The 22,701-nt window shown below is 41.9% G+C and overlaps 1 protein-coding gene across 3 annotated transcripts in view; it reads left to right on the forward strand.

Annotated features, from left to right (window-relative positions):
• Window positions 1–369: 369 nt before the first annotated feature.
• The window catches only part of SLC44A1 (solute carrier family 44 member 1), a 194,810-nt gene continuing 172,478 nt past the window's right edge, over window positions 370–22,701 (forward strand). For 2 of the 3 annotated variants that reach the window (XM_032860762.1, XM_032860761.1), the window contains exon 1: window positions 392–548. In XM_032860762.1, the coding sequence (XP_032716653.1) occupies window positions 513–548 (36 nt within the window). In that variant the 5' untranslated portion in view covers window positions 392–512. Of the gene's footprint in view, window positions 549–22,701 lie in introns of all 3 variants that reach the window. The other variant, XM_032860763.1, reaches the window with a different exon arrangement.

Below are 22,701 nucleotides of genomic sequence, written 5' to 3' on the forward strand. Positions count from 1 at the left end.
TTGTGCCTCGGTGCCACCGCTAAATAGGCTCGGCACTGCGCAGGCTCCGACGCGCGCCGAAGGACCCGGCCTCGTTTTGGCCGTCGCCGCCCGGCTGTCGGCGCCGCGCTGCACTGGGGGCGGGGAGTCTGAAGGGAGACGCGCGCGGCGCTGAGGAGGCGGCGGCCCGGGAGAGGGAGCGGGAGAGGGACTGGGCGCGGGAGGCGGGAGGCGGGGGGCAGGGGGAGGCGCCGCCGCCGCCGCCGCCCGCCCCTTTCCGCTGGGGAGCAGCTGCAGCAGCAGGAGCGGAGCAGGAGCCGCGCAGCCGCCGCCGCCGGGGGATGTGGCCGGCGCCCGCCCCGAGCCGCGCCGCCTCCTGAGTACCCGCCGCCACCCAAGCCGCTGCCGCCGCCGCCGCTAAGCCGTGCGGGGCCAGGCCGCGCCCTCCCCGGGCGCCCGCCGGCTCGCATGCCGAGGGGCTCCGGGGCGTAGCTGCGCGCCGGGCGCCGCCTCCGGGCTCCTCCGGCCCCGCCATGGGCTGCTGCAGCTCCGCCTCCTCCGCCGCGCAGGTGAGGGGCTCCCTCCTCCCGGCTGCCCGCCCGGATACCTCCCCCGCCCCGCGCCGCTGGCGCCCGCTGCCTCCCGCTGCCAGAGAGCCACCCTTCAGCCCACCGTGCACTCCGGAGACCCCCACCCCCGCCTCTCCCTCGCGCCTGTCCCGCAGGTGCCCCCGCGCTCGCTCCGCGGCTGCCAACTCGCAGTCACCTCTGCGCGGCCCCCAGTACGCCCCCAGCTCTCGCTGGCCCCTTTCCGACTTGGCCTCTTCCCAGTCACACCTGAGCGGCCCGTCCCGCCCGCCCGCAGGTAGAAGCAACACAGGCGCCTCCTCTCTGCTCTGCCCCAGGTGGCACCCCGTTGCCTCGTCTTCTGGGCCTTGCGCCTCTCTTCCCATCTCCCTGGAGTCTCCCCTTCCCCATCCGCCGGCTCCCAGGCGGAGTACCCTCAGCATGGGCTCTTCACCCCGTTTCCACCTTATTCCAGTTTCTGCTCCATTAGACATTCTGCCCCTTTCTCTTGCCCGCCGCCCCCGACACCAGGTTGAAGTGTTTAAGCGGATTCCGGAGCTCTTACACGGCCCACTTCCCAGATCCCACCCGCTCGCCATGCACCCCATCCCCCCTTTGTGCCTTGACCCTGGGCACCGCGGCCTCTTCGCACACCGAGGCCCCTGCGGGAGCGCTGGCACTAGACTGGGAAGGAGATTGGGCACCTTGTGGGTGACGGGAGCGTTACGGAAACTCCCTCTTTGTTGCCAGTGTAACAGGAGGAAGAGGTGCCGAATTTAGTTTTTCTGTGGGCACTGGCTGAATGTTGTCGCTGAGGGCTGAGATGCAGAGATTTCTCCCAGCTTCTACCCTGCCCCCATCCAAATTTCGCTAACCTCCCTCTCCCTTGCCGATCCGAGCCCTTAACCTGGATGGAAATGTTTAGACAACTGTATAAGGATCAAATGTAATAGAACTTGACTGCTGGCCACTAATAACTGAGAGGACCGGTTTGTAAATTACCTAATTTAGTGAATTAGAGAGTGTATTTACAAATACGATAAAAAGCAATCAGGAATACTGCATCAAACTGTCTGGTGTTGGTGTATAAAAAATAGGCTCTGACAACGCCTGGGATGTAATCTCACAGTTTCATTAGCGTAGAATTTAACTGTGGTCTTTGATTTGTTTGTTTGGGGGAAGACAAGGGTTCTTGTTTTTAGAAATAAAGGCTGGTTGGTTCTTGGTGAAGAAAAATGCTAGTTTGGGGGGAAAAAAAATTCCTCCAGAGATCTAGCATCTGCGATAATGCCAGAAGTGTTTTGCTGCTGTTAAATGACTATATATAACTCAGTTTTAAATAACCTGCATACTTATTCTGAAAATCTGAGATCTGTTAGAAAATGACTAGAATTGCAGATGAATGGAGGACATCTATATTTTATCAAGTATCCAACCTATTTGTCCAGTTCTTTTTTGGGGGTGTTTGCTTACTGGGGTTTTTTTGTTTGTTTTTTGTTTGTTTGTTTGTTTGTTTGTTTTCCCTTTCTGCCTACTGGGATCACAGTCAGGCTGATTGGTTTAGTTAGTAAAACCTTCCTATTCAGTTGGAATAGCCAAGAAAATTGTATGTGGTGGTGATATGGAGGAGAGGTCGATAGACCAGTGTTTTCATATTAACAGTTAAAGGTGTGGGATTACACAATACCTTTCAACTGGTTAGGGAGTTTTAGGGGAGGGGGCTCTTTATCTCATATTTGCTTACATTATTATTTTCACCAAAAAGGTGTTTTCATATGACCTTTCTTTTAAGAACTGGGTTACTTTACATCCTCCCTTGGATGTGAAATCCCTTTAAGACAGGAAATTATTGATAGTTTGTGGATGGCTTGTTCATTGTGGATACAGTTAAATTTGGGAGGGATGGATGCTGGACCCAAACTCTGGTTTAATCACAGGTCTTGCATTTGACTAGCTCCACGTCTTACTTTTCAGAATGCTGTCACATACATTTTCTTCGCTTTTTCCTCCTCTTGCAGTCACTGTTTCCTTCATGCCATGTTCTACAGACAAGATGCATGTCATGCACCCTGAGGGGTGCATTTTTTTTTTCCTATAGATTTCTATAACCAATCGGCAGCTGTCACATGCCTTTAAGTTCAGCTTTAGGGACTTGTAGTGTTTAGTGGAGCATCGAGGAGCAGGTTTTGTGCCAAAGAGCTGGTCATCGTTTTTTTGTTTGTTTTTAATTTGAGATTTTGGCATCATTATTCATTTGTGAAATGTTACCGGTCTGCTGGCATTTTAATGTCCCTTTCAGGAGTGTCTCCAGTTTTAGAATAGTATCATATCTCTCAATGTTGTGTTGAAAGAAAATAGAGATGCAACTTCACGTTACTTTGAACCTCTCTTAGAGGCCTCAATTGTATTTTCAGGCAGGATGTGTTTCTTTTCATGCTTTCTGCTGGACTGTAAGCTTCTTGAGAATAGGAACTGCTTTTGTTTTCCCCATCTTTGTATCCATTGCAGTGCCTCACTATATCCTGTGCAGTTGTTCAGCAGTACTCAGTAAACAGAATGTATACATACACATTTCAATATCTGGCTGGCAAGCAACATGGAATATGAGTCCAACCCTGACCCATGTGCTGTTTTACTTCCATGGACTGGTTGACTAATTCCATCAAGCCATCCTCTTTGAAGCTCAAAGTTGAACTGTTTAAGTTAAAATTGACCTGCCTTTTCCACATTCCTTCCTGTTCTGTCAATGGTATCATCAGTTTGTAAAATTGAGCAGGAGTCTCCTTTTCTCCTGGTGTTCTGCTCAATGCCTATATTTTAGTTGGAGCAGTGGCTATAACGTCTTTAAAAAGCTTGTCTGCAACTCTAATGATAACCTGCATAGCACATCAAAACAACATGCTTCGGGGTACTCTGCAGTTCAGCTTAGCTTTTCTCAGTGGTATGTCAGCAATTTTAAAGCTCTGGCAGGTTTTATCAATGTAAATATAGTGCGTTTCCTTTTTGTAGTAGGGATTCACTTTTGAAATGTAATTTATTTTTCCTCCTAGTTTCTTGCTCTGTTGTAGACTCTCATAAAAGGATTTATGGTCTTCCCAACTGTTTCATCTCTTATAGTCTGTCCTGGTATTATTTTCATTTTCTTGACAGTGTCTGGATATCGTAATTTGCCATCAAAATAATTATCCTGTTTTAGGATTTAGATCAAAGAAAAGTGTCACCTTCTATACTAACTTGCATTTATTTCATTGCCGAAGGGGCAAATTATTGGCAAAATAATTTGTGCTGCATCAGTTATGTACATCTAAGAATCTTACGAATGGCTACAGAGTCAGGGCTCTTTCGGAACTCTTAATTATGATTTTTATTAGTGACCACTACAGATTATTTGCTAATATTAGTAACTGCTCAAAACAAGCCAACACATGATAGCCTTTGCCTAAAAATGTCTTTGAAGGGAACGTAAAAGTGAGATAGTCTTGAGTTTCTTTTTACAGCACTAATCTTCCCTAAGACTCTTAAAATTTATTCTCAACTCTCCATAATTCGTTTGTTCTGTTATAACCTGACATAATTTCTATTCTTGTAATGTTAAACTTCAAAGTTCACGTGTAAATCTTCAGATTTATGACATGTTCTTTCCCATTGACAAACCAGTTTGAATGAAGCAGGCTTTCCAAAGATTACTTAGCAAATTGCCGTAAGTCTTTGTCGTTAATGGCTAGATCATTATTCCTCACAGCACTGCTTTGGAGGCCAGGAGATTCTGCAAGTGCTGTGAAGTTCGGTCCTTTGGTTCTAACCTTAGAAATTGTGTGAAGGATGGAAGAGAGTCTTTTTGGTTGAACAGACCACCCGTCGTCTGTCTGACTTCAGGAAAAATTGTACTTGTCTACTGTCTTGTCCCATGGTCCTCAAATCTAGAGCTATAAATTTAACTGTCTTTTTCTAGATCTTCTATCTCGTCTAGGGATTAATAAAAAATAGTCAGGTGGTGTACTAATACTGGTTAACTTTTGAGTATGTTAACTGTTCCTTAACAGATTTTTTCTTTTTTAAGATTTTATTTATTTATTTGACAGAGAGAGAGACATCACAAGTAGGCAGAGAAGCAGGTGGAGAGAAGGGGGAAGCAGGCTCCCTGCTGAGCAGAGAGCCTGGATGTGGGGCTCTATTCCAGGACCCTGAGATCATGACCTGAGCCAAAGGCAGAGGCTTAACCCACTGAGCCACCCAGGTGCCCCTCCTGAACAGATTTTTAGTAATATTGTAGTCTCCGTCTGCTTTGGGGAATTTGAAGTCAGATGATAAAAATGGCACTTGAAGAGTATAGTGGGATTTCCCAAAAGAAACTAAGTTGTTCCATTAAACTATGTCCAGCAAAGTAGACTTTCTGGGATTAAAAAAAGTCATGGCATGAAGACAGTTTATTTTTCTTTTTCTGAATACTGTGCTGTTAGTATAGAAGATCCTCAAAATATAGAAATAAAAGTTACTGTTAAAATTGGAAAATAATGTAGAAATGGTGATGCTTTTTGTACAGCTATTTTCCACAGCAATTTTTGTGTTATAATTTCTATAGTAATTCTGAAGTTGACTCCACTTTCATTTTACAGCTGAGGAAATTGGGACGTGGAGGTTAGGAAACTTGGCTCAAGTCAGCTACCAAGTGACAGATCCAAACTTTAATCCCGGTCTTCTGGATCGCAGTCCTGTATTTCTGTGTTCATATGCATGCTTCCCAAATCTTAAATTGCAGCTCACTCTATCTTTAGAAAGGGTCCACTCAATAAAATTTTGAATTAAGGAATTTTCAGCTTAAATTCGTGCCACCATTTTGAACTTCTGTGGAATAACCTAGTATAATATAGCAAAACCAGTCTAGCTAGAATGTTCCCAGCCTTCACAAATGCTATCAAGTGCCATTTGATGTTTTCATCCTATCATTTAGAAATGTTATTGGCTTGGGAGGGTAATAATTTATAAAAATGCATTCTTTATTACGCTTCTGGTAATTGGTTAGTAGCTGTGTTTCTACATAACCCTCCATACCCTACCCCACCCCCAGAAGAAAGAAATATTTCCATGTTGTAACCTTGGCTCAGGTTTCTGGGACTCTAGGGGATATTAGAGGTAAACCAGTCCTACTGTCTCACTTTTCTGTTGATCTAAACTAGAATTGAGAAGCTATGAAGTAGCCCGAGGTTAGAGGAATCCATTATGAGGTAGCTAGGACTAGAAACTCTTCCTCTTAATCTCCATCTTTCTGTGGTTAATTCTTAATGTTTTAAGTCCTCTTATCTTTGCTGAACTCAGAATTTGTACACACACACACACACACACACACACACAGTGTCTTTTCAGAATCTCTGGTTCACTGAAGGGTACCAGTATCCTCGTGTGGAAACTGGAAACTGAGGCATACAGGAGCCTACCTTTCATACCTCCACATCGCATCTCCACATAGTGCTTCTTTTACCTTCTAAATTCTACTGCCAACACCCCCGTCTAAGCCTCCATCATCTCTGGCCAGAACCTTGCTTATGGATCTCCCTGTATTATTCATGCTCTCTTCAAATTTTTCTCTGTACTGCAGTCTTAGTGATCTTTAGAAAATGCAAAGCTGGTTGTGTCCCTTTCCTGCTTGAAACCCTTTAGTGGGGGTCACTGGGGTGGCTCAGTCGATTAAGCGTCTACCTTCAGCTCAGGTCATGATCCCAGGGTCCTGGGATCGAGCCCAACATCTGGCTTCTTGCTCAGCTCTGAGCCTGCTTCTACCCCTCCCACTGCCTGCCGCTCCTCCTGCTTGTGCGCTCGCTCGCTCGCTCTCTATCAAATAAATAAAATAAATAAATAAATCTTTTTTTTTTTTAAGATTTTATTTATTTATTTGACAGACAAAGATCACAAGTAGGCAGAGAGGCAGGCAGAGTGAGAGGAGGAAGCAGGCTCCCTGCTGGGCAGAGAGCCCGATGTGGGGCTCAATCCCAGGACCCTGGGACCATGACCTGAGCTGAAGGCAGATGCTTTAACCCACTGAGCCACCCAGGTACCCCAATAAATAAAGAAATCTTAAAAAAAAAAAAAAAAGAAGAAGAAGAAGAAAAAAACATGGCTTCTGATTGCTTTTAAGACAAAGACCAGAGTCTCTGACCTTAGCTAACAATACTCTTTTGGGGATGATCTCTTTCTAGTGTCACTGTTCTCTCATGCTCACTCTTCGTGTTCCAACCTCACAGATTCCTTAGTAGATTGTATCCTAAGGAGTTTTTCCACTTGCTGTTCGCTTGTCTGGAAAACTCGTCGTTTTCTCTTTGGACTTTGGCTGGCTATTATTTGTTCATCCTTTAAGTTTTAGCCTTAAAGTCACTTTGGAAAAGGCTTCCCTGACGTTTCAAACCAGGCCACGTCTCCTCAGTAAATTCTCATCGCCTGAAGAATTTTCCCTTTGAGTGCTTAAAGCAATAAACAAAGTTGATATTGTCTAGACCGGGAGTTGTTGGCAAAACTATAATCCATGGGCCAAATCTGACCAGCTACCTGTTTTTATATGGCTTGCAAGCTAAGAATGCTAAAATTGTGTGTGTGTGTGTGTGTGTGTGTGTGTGTGTGTATTTTTTAATGGTTGAAAAAAATCAAAAGATTATTGCATGATACATTCATTTCATACAGTTATATGAAATTTGACTTTCATTGTCCACAAAGTTTTATTGGGACATGATCCCACTTGTTTGTTTACATATTGTCTGTCAATACTTTCATGCTTTAATGGCAAGGTTGAGTAGTTATGACAGAGACTCTACAAGTATAATATTTACTCCGTGGCCTTTAAAGAAAATGTTTGCTGACCCCTGTTCTAGAACGAGCTGACACCTCTTTGTCATGGGACCATATCTGTTTTGTTCACTGCTGTTACTCTCTGTGCTAGGTTGGTAGCCAGTACATGATAGGTACTTGGGAAATATTTGGATAAATTAACAAAGTTCTCTTTCCTACCATGGATGGATGTGGATGAACTCCTACCTTAGCAATTCCGATGTTTTAAAATTCAATACAATTTTTAAAGGGATAAATACTTTCAAAAAAGCTTTCTCTATATCATCCTCAATGGCATTTTTAAACAGCCTGTATGTTCCAGGTATGCATGTCATGTGTGAAGCAAGGGGACTTTGAGAGGTCTAAGTTCCCGGGTCAAGGTAGATGGGAAAAGACTGGTCCACTCCAATAATGGGCCAGGTGGATTTACAGTGCTGGCATTTTTATAGCAGGCACAAATGGATGGGACTTTATGTGAGGTGTTATAGAGAAAAAGTGTTTGAACTGGTGAAAACTTCAGTCGTTAAAGAGGCATTGTTATTTCTACTGTGGGAATTCACTCTGGAAATGGTTAAAGTTTCTGGCACAGTAATATTTCTGCCCTTTTAGTACTTTCTGTTTTCACATTTATTTGGAATATAGCACAGCGTGATGTTCCAATTTGGAATTTATGCATTGTGTCAAACTTAGTCCTCCTTTTAAAAGGTGATTTTTGAAAGAGATTTGCATTTTTCAGTATTTTTTTTAACATTTTATTATTTATTTGAGAGAAAGGGACCCTTCCCCCACCCCTCACAAGCCTGGAGCGGGGAGGGGCAGAGGGAGATGGAAGAACAGGGAGCCCTGTGCAGGGCTGGATCCCAGGACCTTGGGATCATGACTTGAGCGGAAGGCAGACACTTAACCACTAAGCCACCCAAGCACCCCTTTTCAGTAGGTTTTAATATACTCGGTGGTAGGAGATCCTTAGTTTATTTTTTCCTGTGATACATTCCTTTAAAAAAGAAAAGAAAAGATTTATATATTGTAAAAAAGATTTATATATTGTAGGGGGCGAGGGGCAGAGGGAGAGGGAAAATCTTTTTTTTTTTTTTTTTAATATTTTATTACTTGAGAGAGAGCATGCGTGAGTGTGCACATGAGCAGGGGGCGTGGAAGGGCAGAGGAAGAGGGACAAGCAGAGTCCCCAAGGAGCAGGGAGCCCTACATGGGGCTCCACTGCAGGACCCTGAGATCATGACCTGTGCCCAAACCAAGAATCTGATGCTTAACAGACTCTACCACCCAGGTGCCCCAATAGATTCTTTTTTGATTTCATATCAGTTGTATAATAGGATTTACTTAAAAAAAAATTTGGTTGATAAATCACTGAATTTTAAGTAATTAATTTCTTTCTTTTTTTTAAGTGAGAGATTTATTTATTCATGAGAGGCAGAGCAATAGAGAGAGAAAAGCAGGCTCCCCTTAGAGCAGGGGCCCTGACATGGGGCTTGATCCCAGGACCCTGGGATCATGACCTGAGCTGAAGTCAGACACTTAACTGACTGAGCTACCCAGGCACCCCTGGAATTTATTTTTTGTGTGAATATAATATTACTCTTTTTACCTGTTCTCTACAACATCTCACAGCCAACTATTTGGACATTTATTTAGACAGGAAACTCTTAAAAGCTATTTTTAGTCTAATTTTTTAAGGTTGTTAGATATACTGAAAATTGTTAAACAGAAATGTTTGATTTCTGTGTACTTTTGTATAACATAAAATAAAGAAAACATCAAAAAGAAAAATTGGAAATAGATGGTTACTTCGAGGTGTTCAGGTACCAGTGGAAAAAAAATGTAAAAAGTGTTCTGGTTTTTTTGTAGCATTGTGATAATGATGATGATAATCTTGTAAGATTTTTCATTATGAATCACTTAGGATGGTTCCGCTGTAAGAAGTAAAGAAATCTAAACAACTAACACATTAAAAAAAAGTTAATCTCACATAAATGGAGAGGTAGAGTGGCTTCTAGGTTGGTTCGTTTAGCATCATGATGATGTCAGGAGGACATGATGTCAGTGTCTCTTTGCTTTTTAAAATTTCTTTTACTTTAAGGAAGATGGCTTCTCTTCCCTTATCTGCCCTCATGATCCCAAGATGCACGTGGCTCTTCCTTCTTCCTCTGAACTAACAACCTCCAGTGTTTTCCCTTTAGTAGGAGTTTGGGAGGCTGTATACTCATCCCTCAACAATTTCTAGCAGGCAGGAGACCAAGAACTCTGTAATTGGTTGGCTTAGACTAACCAGGATTTCCTGGAGTCAAGTGGAGGGTGGAGCAACACCAGAACAAAATTAGAACTCTGCCAGCAGTGCAGAGGGCGAGGGTGGAGATGGTGACGGGGTAGTCAGCCAGCAGTACCTGTTACACAGCCTCGTCGTTTTCTTCTGCCTGTAAAGTCGCACGTCTGCAGTGTTTCCCAACATTTTGCTTATAGCTCCATTATAAGACTTCACAGCTCGTAACTGAAAGTTACACCATTATCCTTCCGTTCTCCCAGGAATATTGCTGTAGCCACTGCTGAAGCCCCTGTTTCTTCTACCCACCCCACTGCCTCTTTCCTGTTCTGAGACCAGGACAGTTTCAGGATAAAAAAAAAAAGACCATTTAAGGTTGTAAAAATGGTTAAGTAGTTAATTGATAGTCCCACAGTCTGTGACCCTCAAGAGAATCTTGGGGGTTAGTATAACCTCTTCCCTCGGGCTCTCAGTTTCCTTGTCTGCCTCTTCTGTGTGTTTTTATCTCTGCCTAGTCATTACTTGTTTATTCTCTTTTTTCTAACGTTTTCTTTTTCCATCCTCCTCATCCCTCCCCAGTGCACTTAAAGAGCCATAATACTGAGTAGAATGTGCTAGGATAGAGAACGAAAAAAAAGAGAGTGCCTTTCTTTCTTTCCTGCCTATTTAATTTCTTTCTTTCTTTTTTGTATAAAGAATAATAAACCTAAAGATTCACATCATTATTTAGGATATCTACAATATAAAGAGCTCTCATAAAAAATGCATCTCTGCAACAAATAGCTAATTTACAGAAGAGGAAATAGTAAACTAATATATAAATGTGTTCAATCTTGCCGATAATCAAATTAACTGAAAGCACAGAGATACTCTTTTACACCTGCAACTTTAGTAAAAGTTAACAGAATATTAATTGCTCATGTGGTTTTGACTCAAGTGTACTTTATTGATTTGCTGAATAAATTGGAATGACTCTCTTGGGACATTGTTTGATGACATACATTGAGAGCCATAAAAAGCAGTTGACATTCCTTATTTAGTACTCCAAAAGTATAGTAAATGCCATATGCAAGAATCTTCCCATTTGGTGCTATTTATAATAGCAAAAGAGTTTACTATTAAATATAGTATTTTGGGTATAAAATTTCTTTTTTATACTAAAAAAACTCTATTGTATGTGTCTCATTTCCCATCCCCAGCTTAATGATCCTCCGTTAATGCATAAGTGGCCTTCTACCTTCCTTATAAGAAATCCTTTCCTTATTGTTACCTTAAAGGGCCATTAGAATTCATAGAATTGATCACCATGTTATACTGACAAGATTATGGGCTGCAGGGTGCCTGCGTGGGTCAGTGGGTTAAGCCTCTGCCTTCAGCTGAGGTCATGATCTCAGGGTCCTGAGCCCTACATCGGGCTCTCTGCTCAACAGGGAGCCTGCTTCCACCAAACTCTCTGCCTCTCTGCCTACTTGTGATCACTGTCGGTCAAATAAATAAATAAATAAATCTCTAAAAAAAAAAGAGAGATTATGGGCTGCATAGCCAGACTGCATGGATTTGAATTTCAATTCTGTCACCAGCTGGGTTATTTGGACCAAATTCTTTAACATTTGGTGCCTTGCTTTCCCCAGATGTGAAATGGGAACAATAATAAAACCTGTCACATATAGGCTTATAGCAAATTGCACAACCCCTGAAAATATCTCCACCATTATGATATTAATGGAAACTAAATCTGTCAGATGTCTTTGTATCCATTAATCCCCCTGAAAAAAAAAAAAAAAACCTGTTTGGGTTTTGGAAAAGGAACCCTGACTTCTAAAAATTTTAAATTGTGTCTGGAAGATGAGGGCTAAGGGTGAAAAAAACAGCAATGAGACTCTAAATCGGGTGCTTAGGAGTTCAGGGAATGGGGAAACCAAGAAAGGTTGGACTAGATGTTGAGTGGGCTACCTGAAAATGATCCTTGGTCTGGCCTTGAAGGATGGGATTTTGAGTGGGAGGAAAGACCGATTTCAGTAGAAGACAGAAGAGGCATTCCAAAGAAAGGAACAGCTGGGAAAAAGGTAAGGAAGCCTTTAACTTACTACAAAGGAGACCTGGCCAGAGTAGAGAGATGTGACAAGTAGGGAAGTGTTTAATATTCGAAGGGAAGGAAGTAGGCAGCCATGGAGGGTTTTTCAGAGTGATTTAAGGAAGATTAATATGACAACCTTGCCTGTGCTTGAAGGGGAAGAAAGGGAAACAGATGCCACTCCAGTAAGCTGTTCACTATCTTGGACCAAAAAATGTTTCTCAAATGGAAAACAGAGAAGAGATATTATGGAATTGAAATAGGACAGACTTTCCTGATTTATCTGGGTATATGGGATGAAGGAGAAAGATAAAACCAGTTTAGAATTCCATATAATGGGAGGAAGAGTGTTATAGGCATTGGAAGGGGAGATGGAGACTAGTGTATGGGGAAGGGAAGATGAGTTTAATTTTGTGTGGACTGATTTTGAGGTGATATTGATACTGATAGTTCCATGTAGCTCGCAATTTCCCATAGGCAATGGAGGTCCTAGCAATGGGTTTCAGATAATGCTTTATGTCATGTGCATAGAGGAGATGCTTTCAGGATGGGTCATCTCTGAGGGGAAGGAAAGGGCATGAAATATGACAGCAGGCAACTAGGGAATGAGTGATGACTGATCATGAACTGCGGGTTTCTCTGTGCTCATTCCCTGTCTGCTCTCATATAATAAATCTCATTTTTTTCCTCTCAACTCTAGGGGGTAGTGTCAGTGTTAGCCCCATTTTACAGATTAGGAAAGCTGAGGCAGTTTGCCCAAATTCCCCCAAGTAGTGTAAAGCCTGGAGTAGTTCAAGGCACGTACATTTCCTACTGCAGTACATTCCTCTCTCTCCGCTGTACTGAGGACTACTACATTTGAATAGTATATTAAATATACTTCAGACACCACTTACCTGTCACTTAAATTCAGAGATTGTATGTAATGTTTGCCCTCACTTTAAAGTGTGTGTGTTGCGGGGGGAGGGGTTGGATTGATTTTATTTATTTATTTTAAAGATTTTATTTATTTATTTGACAGAGACAAGGAGAGAGGGAACACAAGCAGGGGGAGTGGGAGAGGAAGAAGCAGGCTTTCCGCTGAGCAGGGAGCCGGATGCAGAGCTCTATCCCAGGACTCCAGGATCATGACCTGAACTGAAGGCAGACACTGAACAACCGAGCCACCCAGGCACCCTCATTTACTTATTTTTTTAAGATTTATTTATTTATTTTAGACATTGAGCAGGGTGGGGGATGGGCAGAAGGAGAGGGAGAGGATCTCCAGCAGACTCCCCGCTGACCATGGAGCCCAAGGCTGGCTTGGTCTCACAAACTTGTGATCATGACCTGAGTGAAAATCAAGACTCTGACGCTTAACCAACTGAGCCACCAGGTTCCCCGAGGGTATTGGTTTTAAATCCTTAAATCCGTGCACTCCAAATTAGAGGTCCAGGATGACAGTTTGGAGCAGCGTCTGTGGTCTCATAAGTTACAAACCTTGGACCCTAGGGACCCTGGACTGTTGTGTATACCCTCCTGGGCTCTTTTACAGATTCTTCTTAAAACCTTGAGTCTGAATAAGTCTGTCCTGGCAGTAAGTTTACCAAATGTGACTATAATTGTGCCCTTTCCTCCATAACTTAGATTCTTGAGAGTATCATTTTAAATAAGGAATATATGTTTATTTAGTCAGTGTTTGGAGATGCCCATGGATGTTGGTGTTACTTAATAGTGAGTACCAACAAGGCTCTGGAGAGCCATAAGAGAGGAAAGGGTGAAGAAAATGGCCACAGTGAAGTTGACTTTGTAGCACAATTGATTAGCATGCACATTAGGATCAAATTATGAAGAGAGAGATTTTCACCACCAGGGCAAAAGCTGGATTTTTTTTTTTTTTTTAAACTAAATTGCATTTTAAAAATTCAGCATATTTACGAGTTTTATTCCTTGCTTGCTAGGCTCTGAAGTTTTTTTCAGATCTGTTTTGCATGTGATTTTGTATTTTCATGACAAGTCTAAAAACATCAAGTGTTGGAAGACAATTCTAAAGCTATCAAGTTTTAGGTCTAGCATATTAAATACATTCTGAAACTACTTCTATGTCAAGAAAAACATTTTGGAATAGACACTGGTGGTTGAAGTATATTTCAGTTATGAAAGTTTGGAAATAATACTTTAATTTTAAAATTGAATGCAATTCTATTTTTAAATAATAGTGATAATTTTTTAAAGTTTACAGTTTAATAGTTTAATGTAGTTTAATCTATAAACTTGCCAAGAGCAAGTAGAAAGTCATGTTTCTCTTGTAGTAACAGGCAAACAGCAAGAAGCCTCCTGGGCAGGAGGAACACTTTCTTCTGACCTACTACTTACCAGGCTCTGGGTTCCATGAGTGGTGCTCTACAGTAAAGATACAAATGTTACTTATTTAAGAATACCTTAAGGGTTTCTCCCAAGCTTCTGCTCCCCAAATACCAGGGCTACAGGTGATCTTCCCGCCAAAAAAAGATTCTAACGTCATAAAAGTTTGGGAAATTCTTGATTATTCCATGCCATCTCCCCAACATCTCCCTTTCCTTACCTCTTTTGAGTCACAGTGCATATCAGCATTTTAAAGGCTCATTGCCCCACACTCCCCATCCTCAACCCCAGGTAGCCAATTTAACTTGGCATAACTGAACTTTTGAATTTATTTGTCCTTAAATGTTTTTAATTACGTTTATTTTAAAATATGTTTTATTTATTCTTTAAGTAAACTACCTCCAGCAGGGCTCAAACCCATATCCCCGAGATCAAAAGTCGTAAGCTCTATCCACTGAATCAGCGAGGTGCCCCTTTTCATTACATCTTGAGGAACTATTCTGCAGAGCACACCTTGAGAAATGGTTCTTGAAGTATTCCTTCTCAATTCCCTGAAGTGACAAGGGAGTAACAAGAATTGTGTTGGATCAGGTAACCCTCAGGTAGGAAGCACTCGGCAGATATGAAATGGAGTTTGAACATGTCATAAGCTTCACGTTCTTTAAAATATTAGCAGAGCTGGGGCACCTGGGTGGCTTAGTTGGTTGAGCATCTGCCTTCGGCTCAGGTCATGATCCCAGGGTCCTGGATTTGAGCCCCGCATCAGGCTCCCTGCTCAGCAGGGAGCCTGCTTCTCCCTCTTCATCTCTCTCTCTCTCTGTCAGATAAATAACACCTTAAAAATAAGTAAATATTAGCAGAACAATGTAAATAAATTTTAAGTCACTCGAATGCATTATAATCTAATAGCCTTCATGTGAATGGTTTCTCCTATTTGTGGTTTGAGATCTCCCAAGAAGAGTTAATAGGTTACAGAAGGACCCTGCCAGTTTGTAACTTGGGAATCTGGACTGCTGTGTGGCCAGATGACCCAACAGCAAGAGAAGGAACCAGTCATTTGGGCTTAGGGGTTTTCTTCTCCTTTCCTCTGGGTCTGCTGCCTACCACTCCAAGGGGCCATCCAGAGGTGGGACCTGGTGATCCAATGTTGTCTTTTGTTGGAGAAAGAATTGAGAGTGGAGATGAAGTTATAGGGGCTAATCAAATAATAGATCCTCAATAAATGCTTATTGAATAAATGTGATGAGGGGATGGGGTATTCAGGGACTAACAGTTTAGGATGCTAATGATACTTATCAAAATTACTAATAAAACAAATATAATGTGCAGTGGAGTGAAATGGGAATGAACCTGAAAATTATAATAAGGCCATTATTCGAAATGTTTGTTAATTCTAGTGACTGTGAACCTGATCTTGTAGCATGTGTCCCTTCATTATAATGAAGTCTTGGTGAAGACATTAATACTAGGCAGTGGGGGGGGGGGGAAAGAGCACATCATAAACTAGAGACCCCTGGGCTGGTCTGCACCTAACTATGCTAGGTAATCAGCACTGGATAATAGATTTATGAGAATGAAGTCTTTTCCCTTCTGCCTCTGTCTCTCCACTCCATGCAGCCCCCTTTTTTTATTGGCTCCCATTGCAGATGCTCAAAGGAAGCTCTTCTGGCCCATCTTTGCAATGCCTGTCGGGAGCAGAGTGGGTAGAGCTATGGAGCCTGTGTATTTTGTTCAAAGTATTACTGAAAGGACAAAAAGCACAGCAAAAATGACCCCTGCCCATGACTGTGGCGCAGGAGTGAGGAAGCTCTGAGGCCAGTGGGAAGGCACTGAAAAAAAGTGAAAGCATCAAGAATTTTGGTAAAATACAGAGAAAATTCCAGGCGGGTCATATGCTTTGGTTCAGTTCAATGTTTACTGGCAAGTGTGCTGGTCAGGCCGGACTGGCTTTAACCAAGAGTGAGACTTTGCCTCTAGAAGTCTACATTCTACAGAGGAGTGTAGGGGCTCCCCCAGTGTTGGAGTGCACCTGTACCTCTCTTTCTTACGTAGTCATAAGTTATACCCATTTACAGTGTGTAAAACGCCGATAATTTCTTGGTAGATTCTAAACGAATTTTTTTTTAAAGATTTTTATTTATTTATTTGAGAGAGGGATAGTGAGAGAGAGCATGAGGTGGGGGGGGTAGGTCAGAGGGAGAAGCAGACTCCCCGTGGAGCTGGGAGTGGGATGCGGGACTCGATCCTGAAATCCTGGGATCATTACCTGAACCGAAGGCAGTTGCCCGATCAACTGAGCCACCCAGGTGCCCCTAAACTAATTTTTAAAGATAAGAGTTAGCAGTTGGTTTAGCAGCTGACTCTTGATTTCACCTCAGGTCATGATCTCAGGGTCCTAGGATTAAGCCCCAAGTCAGGCTCCTTGCACAGCAGGAGTTGGCTTGAGAATTGTCTCCCTTCCCCTCTGCCCTTCCCTCCACATCTCCTGCGCCCCACCCCCAGCGCTCTCTCTCTAAAATAAATCTTTTTAAAAAATAAAATAAGAGCTAGAAATAGACATTATTTTTGAAGTATGATGTGTGTCATTTCTTAACTGATAAGGTGGAGTTCAGTAAAGTTTGGGATAAATTTATTGTGTCTGTAGGCATGATAGTATGTTATTATGCAGAGCGAAGGGAAAAGTAGTGTCCTTTACTAGAAAATAAAGCTTCCCTGAAGCCTATAGACAGGTCATACTGACTCCTGAGGTCGTCCCATAGAGAAGATGGTACCTGTAATATGTTTAATATATATTTTTAAGTTTTTATTTATTTAAGCAATCTCTACCCGCAGCATGGGGCTCAAACTCACAACCTTGAGATCAAGAGTCACATGCTTTTCCAGCCAGGTACCCCATATGTTTAATATTTTTATTCCTCATTTGATGACCAACACTTAAGCTAAGGTGTGGTTTTTGTTCTTTGATAGTACAAGATTCTAGTAACTTTATTTAAAGTAGAACAAATTGAAGGTATTCCTTTGTTGTCCACTAATCTCTGGTGGCTCTCTCGCTGCTTTTCTGCACTATTGACTGAATCCCAGCACTCTCTGCTTTCACCCTGCCAGGAAGCACAGGTACTCTCTCATCTCATACCAGAGGTGCGGTCCCAGAGTCTCGGACCTAACTGGGTACCATGATCTGTTCAGCCACTGAACCACAGGACCCACAGTGGGTTCTTCATTGTCCCTTATCACTACGTTAGACCAACTTCTTGGTTCTCTGTCAAGCTTTCTCCCACTCAGATGGACATTTTCTCTTTTACTCTAAGTATTTGCACTTCGTCTGCTTCCAGAAATGTTTTACGTGGTTTGTAACCAAATGTAAATATACTTAAGACTTTTAAGATGGGGGTGCCTGGGTGGCTCGGAGTGGCCACCTTTGGTTCTGGTCATGGTCCTGTCTGAGGTCCTGGGATTGAGCCCTGAGGTGGGCTCCCCGCTCAGTGGGAAGCCTGCTTCCCTCTCTGCCCTTCCCCCTCCTCCCCCCAGCCTGTGCTTTCTGTCTCTCACTCCCTCACACTCTCTCTCTGAAATAAATAAATCTTTAAAAAGAAAAAAAAAGATTTTGAAATGAAAAGTCAAAAGCTAAAAGGAGAGGTGGTATAGAAGGAAGAGACATACATGTCCTAAGTGCCCAAGCTTATTCACCTACGAGGGTTCCTAGCTCTTCTTTAGAATAGTACTAATTCAAAGGAGATTATTACATGAAATCCTTTTACAGAATCCCACCACTGGGAGGGCCTGTCTGTAGGCCATTCTGTAGCCCAGCCCACCAAGGTATCATATCCACTAGGTGGACTTTGTTCAGGCTCTGCTTAAATACCTCCAGTAGCAGAGAGCTCACTGCTTCCTGAGACAATTAATTCGGCTTTCAGGCAGTTAGTAGAAATGTCTTCCTTTTTGCAAGCTGAGCTCTTGTGTCCATGTAACTTTACTGTTGGTTCTGATTCTGCACACTTTAGCCAGATAGAATAACTGCACCAAAGATAGAAATCAGCCTTTAATATGTGCCAAGTTTGTGTGTATTTTAAACTTTAAAACCCTTGATTTATACAACCATTTCTAAATGTCATGATTCCAGATCCTGTACTATTCTGGGCTCCCCCATTTTTTTCCCCTCTTATGCTTTGATTTTTAAAATTTATTTTTTTATTCCTATCAAAGCAACACATGCATATATTTTTAAAGAATCAAACATTTCTAGCCAGATTTTTTTTTTAAGTCTCCCCCATTTTCTGTTGCCCTGAGGCCATCACTTTCAAATCTTTGAACTAAATCTTTTGCTTTTGCCTCAGTATCTCTAACATGCTTGTATTACTGCCTCCTGGTTTTCCAGTTTCTGGCATTAATTTTGGCCTCCTGTTACGGATGATGAAGATGGAGCTCTCTTGCAACACCATTCTTGGCCCCCTCCCTGGGAACACTTCCAGCCCCCGTTATCTGTTATCTAACCTCCTGCTATAGACGTGTCATCATTTTGTTTGGATCAGTATTTAGTCTTTACATCATGACTATGTAAATGTTCTTCATAGCTGGGTCATGTAATATGTCATCCATCTTACATAATCTTTTGTTGCTCTTGGAGGTAATTGTCTTGTTTTGCTGTTTACCTAGTTTCCTATGCACTTAATGACTAATTTACCTCTAAATTCTTGCCTCTTTGTGTGAATTTCTTTGAGTCGGCTCAGATACCTTGGATGCTCTTTTCAATTTCTATTTCTGGACTCGATCTCTTCCATAGCTCTAGTCCGGGGTGGCCAATTTTCAGGCCTGCTGCAAAGCTCTTAATTTCAGATTTCCCTTCACATCATACCAGGGATTATCTTGGTCTTTCTTGTGTTGGAGTCCCAGTTATCTGGATCCTGTGAATGTTTTAAAAGTTTACTTAAAAATATTTCTAAAATGTCGATGCGGCTTTCTTTATTTTGTGAATCTGTGTAAGGAAAATGAAGGAAAGGAGGGAAGAAGGTGAAATAGAACTGGAAGAAGAAAACTTTTTTGCCTTCAAACTGCAAGATCTGGGAAGAGTTCAGAACATCTTTCTCCTTGGAATGAGACCAGTGAATCTGATCAGCATGGCGGATTCAATATGCACTTATCTCTTCTCCTTCTCCAAACTCCTTGGTGTGGCATTAATGTAGGTCCAGATCACCTAGGTAGGATCTAAGGCCCAGGGATCCCTGAGGGCATGGGTAAGAAAAGATGTTGAAAACCACAGAACTGGTTGATAGTGTATGTTAGGAGTAGGTAGACCTTGGATCACTTCCCCAGCCAAGCAACTAGATGTACATACTGCCCTACAATTTTCTATTTTTACATCTTACATTAAGGTCTGTAATCCATTTTGAGTTCATTTTTGTAGAGGGTTTGAGGTTGGATTTTTTTTTGTTGTTTGCATTTTTGCGTATGGGTATCTAATTATTCCAGTACAAGTTGTTGAAAATGCTATGCTTTTTCCACTGAATTGCATTTGTACCTTTTTCAGATATCAACCATATATGTGTGGGACCTTTTCCGAGCTTTCTATTCAGTTTCATTCACCTGTTTTACGGTAGCTTTATATACTATATATTGAAATCAGGTAGTGCAATTCCTTTAACCTTTCCTTCTTTTTTTTTTTAATTTTATTTTTTATAAACATATAATATATTTTTATCCCCAGGGGTACAGGTCTGTGAATCGACCTTTCCTTCTTTTTAAAGAACTGTTTTGGCTGTTACAGTTCTTTTGTCTTTTTCCTTATACGTTTTAGAATCAGCTTGTCAATATCTACCAAAAAAAAAATTCCTGCTGGGGTTTTGATTTGGCTTGTGTTACAACTGTATATTAATTAAGGAAGAATTGTCAAATTGTCAAATAATACTGAAGTTTCATATCTGTGGTGGTGGTATTTTTGTATTTGTATTTGTATTGTGGTGTATTTAAGCCTTTGTTTCTTTAATCAGTGTTAACTGTTCTGATCTTTTCTTAGTTTATTCCCTTGATTTGGTAAAATACCTCCTCCTGTAGTTTCCTGAGAAAGGATACTTGAGATAATTTCTTTTTTAATACTTTGCATGCCTTTATTCCTGCCCCCTAGTGATTTTAAGTTTGGCTAGATGTAGAATTCTGGATTGGAAATTATTGTCCCTTATCATTTAAAACGTGTTGTTTTGTTTTTTTTTTTAAGATTTTATTTTTATTTGTTTGACAGAGAGAGAGATCACAGGTAGGCAGAGAGACAGGCAGAGAGCGCAGGGGAAGCAGGCTCCGCACTGAGCAGAGAGCCTGATGTGGGGCTCTATCCCAGGACCCTGAGATCATGACCTGAGCTGAAGGCACAGGCTTTAACCCACTGAGCCACCCAGGCGCCCTTTAAAATGTGTTGTTCTTTTGTCATCTTTGCTTCTAGAGTGGCTGTTGACTCTGTTGCCATTCTGGTTCTTGAGTTTTTGGTATTCAACTAGTTTTATCCTCTCTGGACCCTTTTAGGATCTTCCTTTTAACCTATGTTCTGACATTTTTCAGTTCTGTGTCTTTTAAGGATCTGTTTTCATCTGTTACGCTGACTGCTGTGGAGTCTTTCAATCTGGAAATTTGTGTTTTGCAGTTGGAAAAATTTTCCTGAATTTTCTTTGATCCTTTCCCATCTTTTTCTCCTGTTCCTTAATTTTCTTCTCTTCTTTCATTTCTGAACTCTTTGTTTTCTCCACATTCTGGTAGATTTCCTCAATTTATCTTTCAGTATTTTTTTTAAGATTTTATTTATTTATTTGACAGAAGAGACACAGTGAGAGAGGGAACACAAGCAGGGGAGCAGCTGAGGGAGAGGGAGAAGCAAGCTTCCCACTGAGCAGAGACCCCGCAGGGAGCCCAGTGTGGAGCTCCATCCCAGGACCCTGGGATCATGACCTGAGCCGAAGGCAGTTGCTTAACAAAATTCGTTAATTTCCTGGGGTATTTTATTTTGTTCTCTTCATTTTTTTTTTCATATTTGCATCTTCTGTTCTTATCTCTCTATGAATATGTGTGCGCATTTGTTTTAAATTCAGTTCTCTATCTGCATCATCTGTTTCTTCCAGCTTTGCTTTATTTGTCCCTGCATTCATGTTAAAACTTTCCTAAAATGTCTAATAATCTTAGCTGTCTGCTCAGTACGGGGCTCTGAAAGGTTGTTTGAAAGTATTGTATTCATTTGAGAATGGTTGACTGGGCTTCCAGTGGAGGGTGGTCTCGGTGGCCCGTTTCCTTGGGAAACACCCAGTGTCCGTATCTTTTGGACTGGTCAGGTTTTCCCAAAGTTTCTTCCTGTCTCTTGGAGGGCATTACTAGTCTGGTTGCCAGAGTTCTGGGACACGGGGGGTGGGGGGCAGGGGGTAGAAAGTTGGGTGGGAATGGGTCTCTATTTTATATGTAAACCTCCACTTAACTTTTTTTTATTTCCATGGGGAAAAGGGCCACAGCCCTTCTGGGCAGACAAGGAACAGTTAGTTGCTCCATTGCACACAGGATGTAACTGCCCTTGGGCCTCCTTGCACTAAATTCTCCCATTCAACCTCCAGTTCCAGAGATACCTTATACCCCTAATTCCTGAGGTTTGGGGTTTTTTTTAATACCATAAGTTGGTATGCTTCCTGGCTTTTCCACTGTTGACTCAGAATTTAGCTTTTTGGAGTCTTCCTGGTCAATTATCTCTCTCCTACCCACTTCCAAGCTCCAAAGATTTTAAATCCTTTTACTGTCATTTTAGTGGCATTTTGGGAGGGAGCAGAGTTAAATGCATGTATTCAGTAAGTCAGCATTTACTGGAAGTACTCTCCAAGTCTCTTTCATCTTTATGAGTTCTAGTTTAACAGTTTCATTAGTGTGGTGCACAGAAAAGAGCTCACTAAACTAGATGAAGTCCATCCTTCTGGATTCTTCACGTTGCCCAGCGTGGAATTAGCTTTTCCAGTAACTTCCCTTACATTAGAAAAGCCCTAAGTCATTTTTTTTTCCTATCCTGCTGTTTCTGTAATGTTGGATTTTTCAAACATGACAACAAAACTTGAATTTCCCTAGAAAATTGAAAGCTGTTGGTTTTTGCCCAGTTTTGTAGACTTTCTGAAACTTTTGGAATTTTGACTTTATTATCCAGTATATTTGTTATTCCTTTCTTATTTATTTATTTATTTATTTATTACTTCTTAAGTTTTTATTACCTGATGATTGGGTCAGCAATCCAATTATGTCTTCATATTCATTTGGGAATGGGCTTGTTGATTGTGGGGTTGACGGACTGGCTGGCCCATTTCCTTTGGAAAACCCCTATGTCATTATCTTTTAGTCTTAATACTGCTTATTGTTTAATTATTATTATTATTATTTTTAAAGATTGTATTTATTTATTTGGCAGACAGAGATCACAAGTAGGCAGAGAGGCAGGCAGAGAGCCCAGGGGGTTGGGGGGAGGAAGCAGGCTTCCCACTGAGCAGAGATCCCGATGTGGGGCTCGATCCCAGGACCCCGAGATCATGACCCAAGCCGAAGGCAGAGACTTTAACCCACTGAGCCACCCAGGCACCCCTACCTCTTCTTAAGAGCCCTCAAACCCTCTTCTGTTAATCTGTGCTAGAATTTTACTCAGA

Source organism: Lontra canadensis, unplaced genomic scaffold (assembly GCF_010015895.1).
Source record: "Lontra canadensis isolate GAN:19392208 unplaced genomic scaffold, GSC_riverotter_1.0 scaffold19, whole genome shotgun sequence".
NCBI lineage: Eukaryota > Metazoa > Chordata > Mammalia > Carnivora > Mustelidae > Lontra > Lontra canadensis.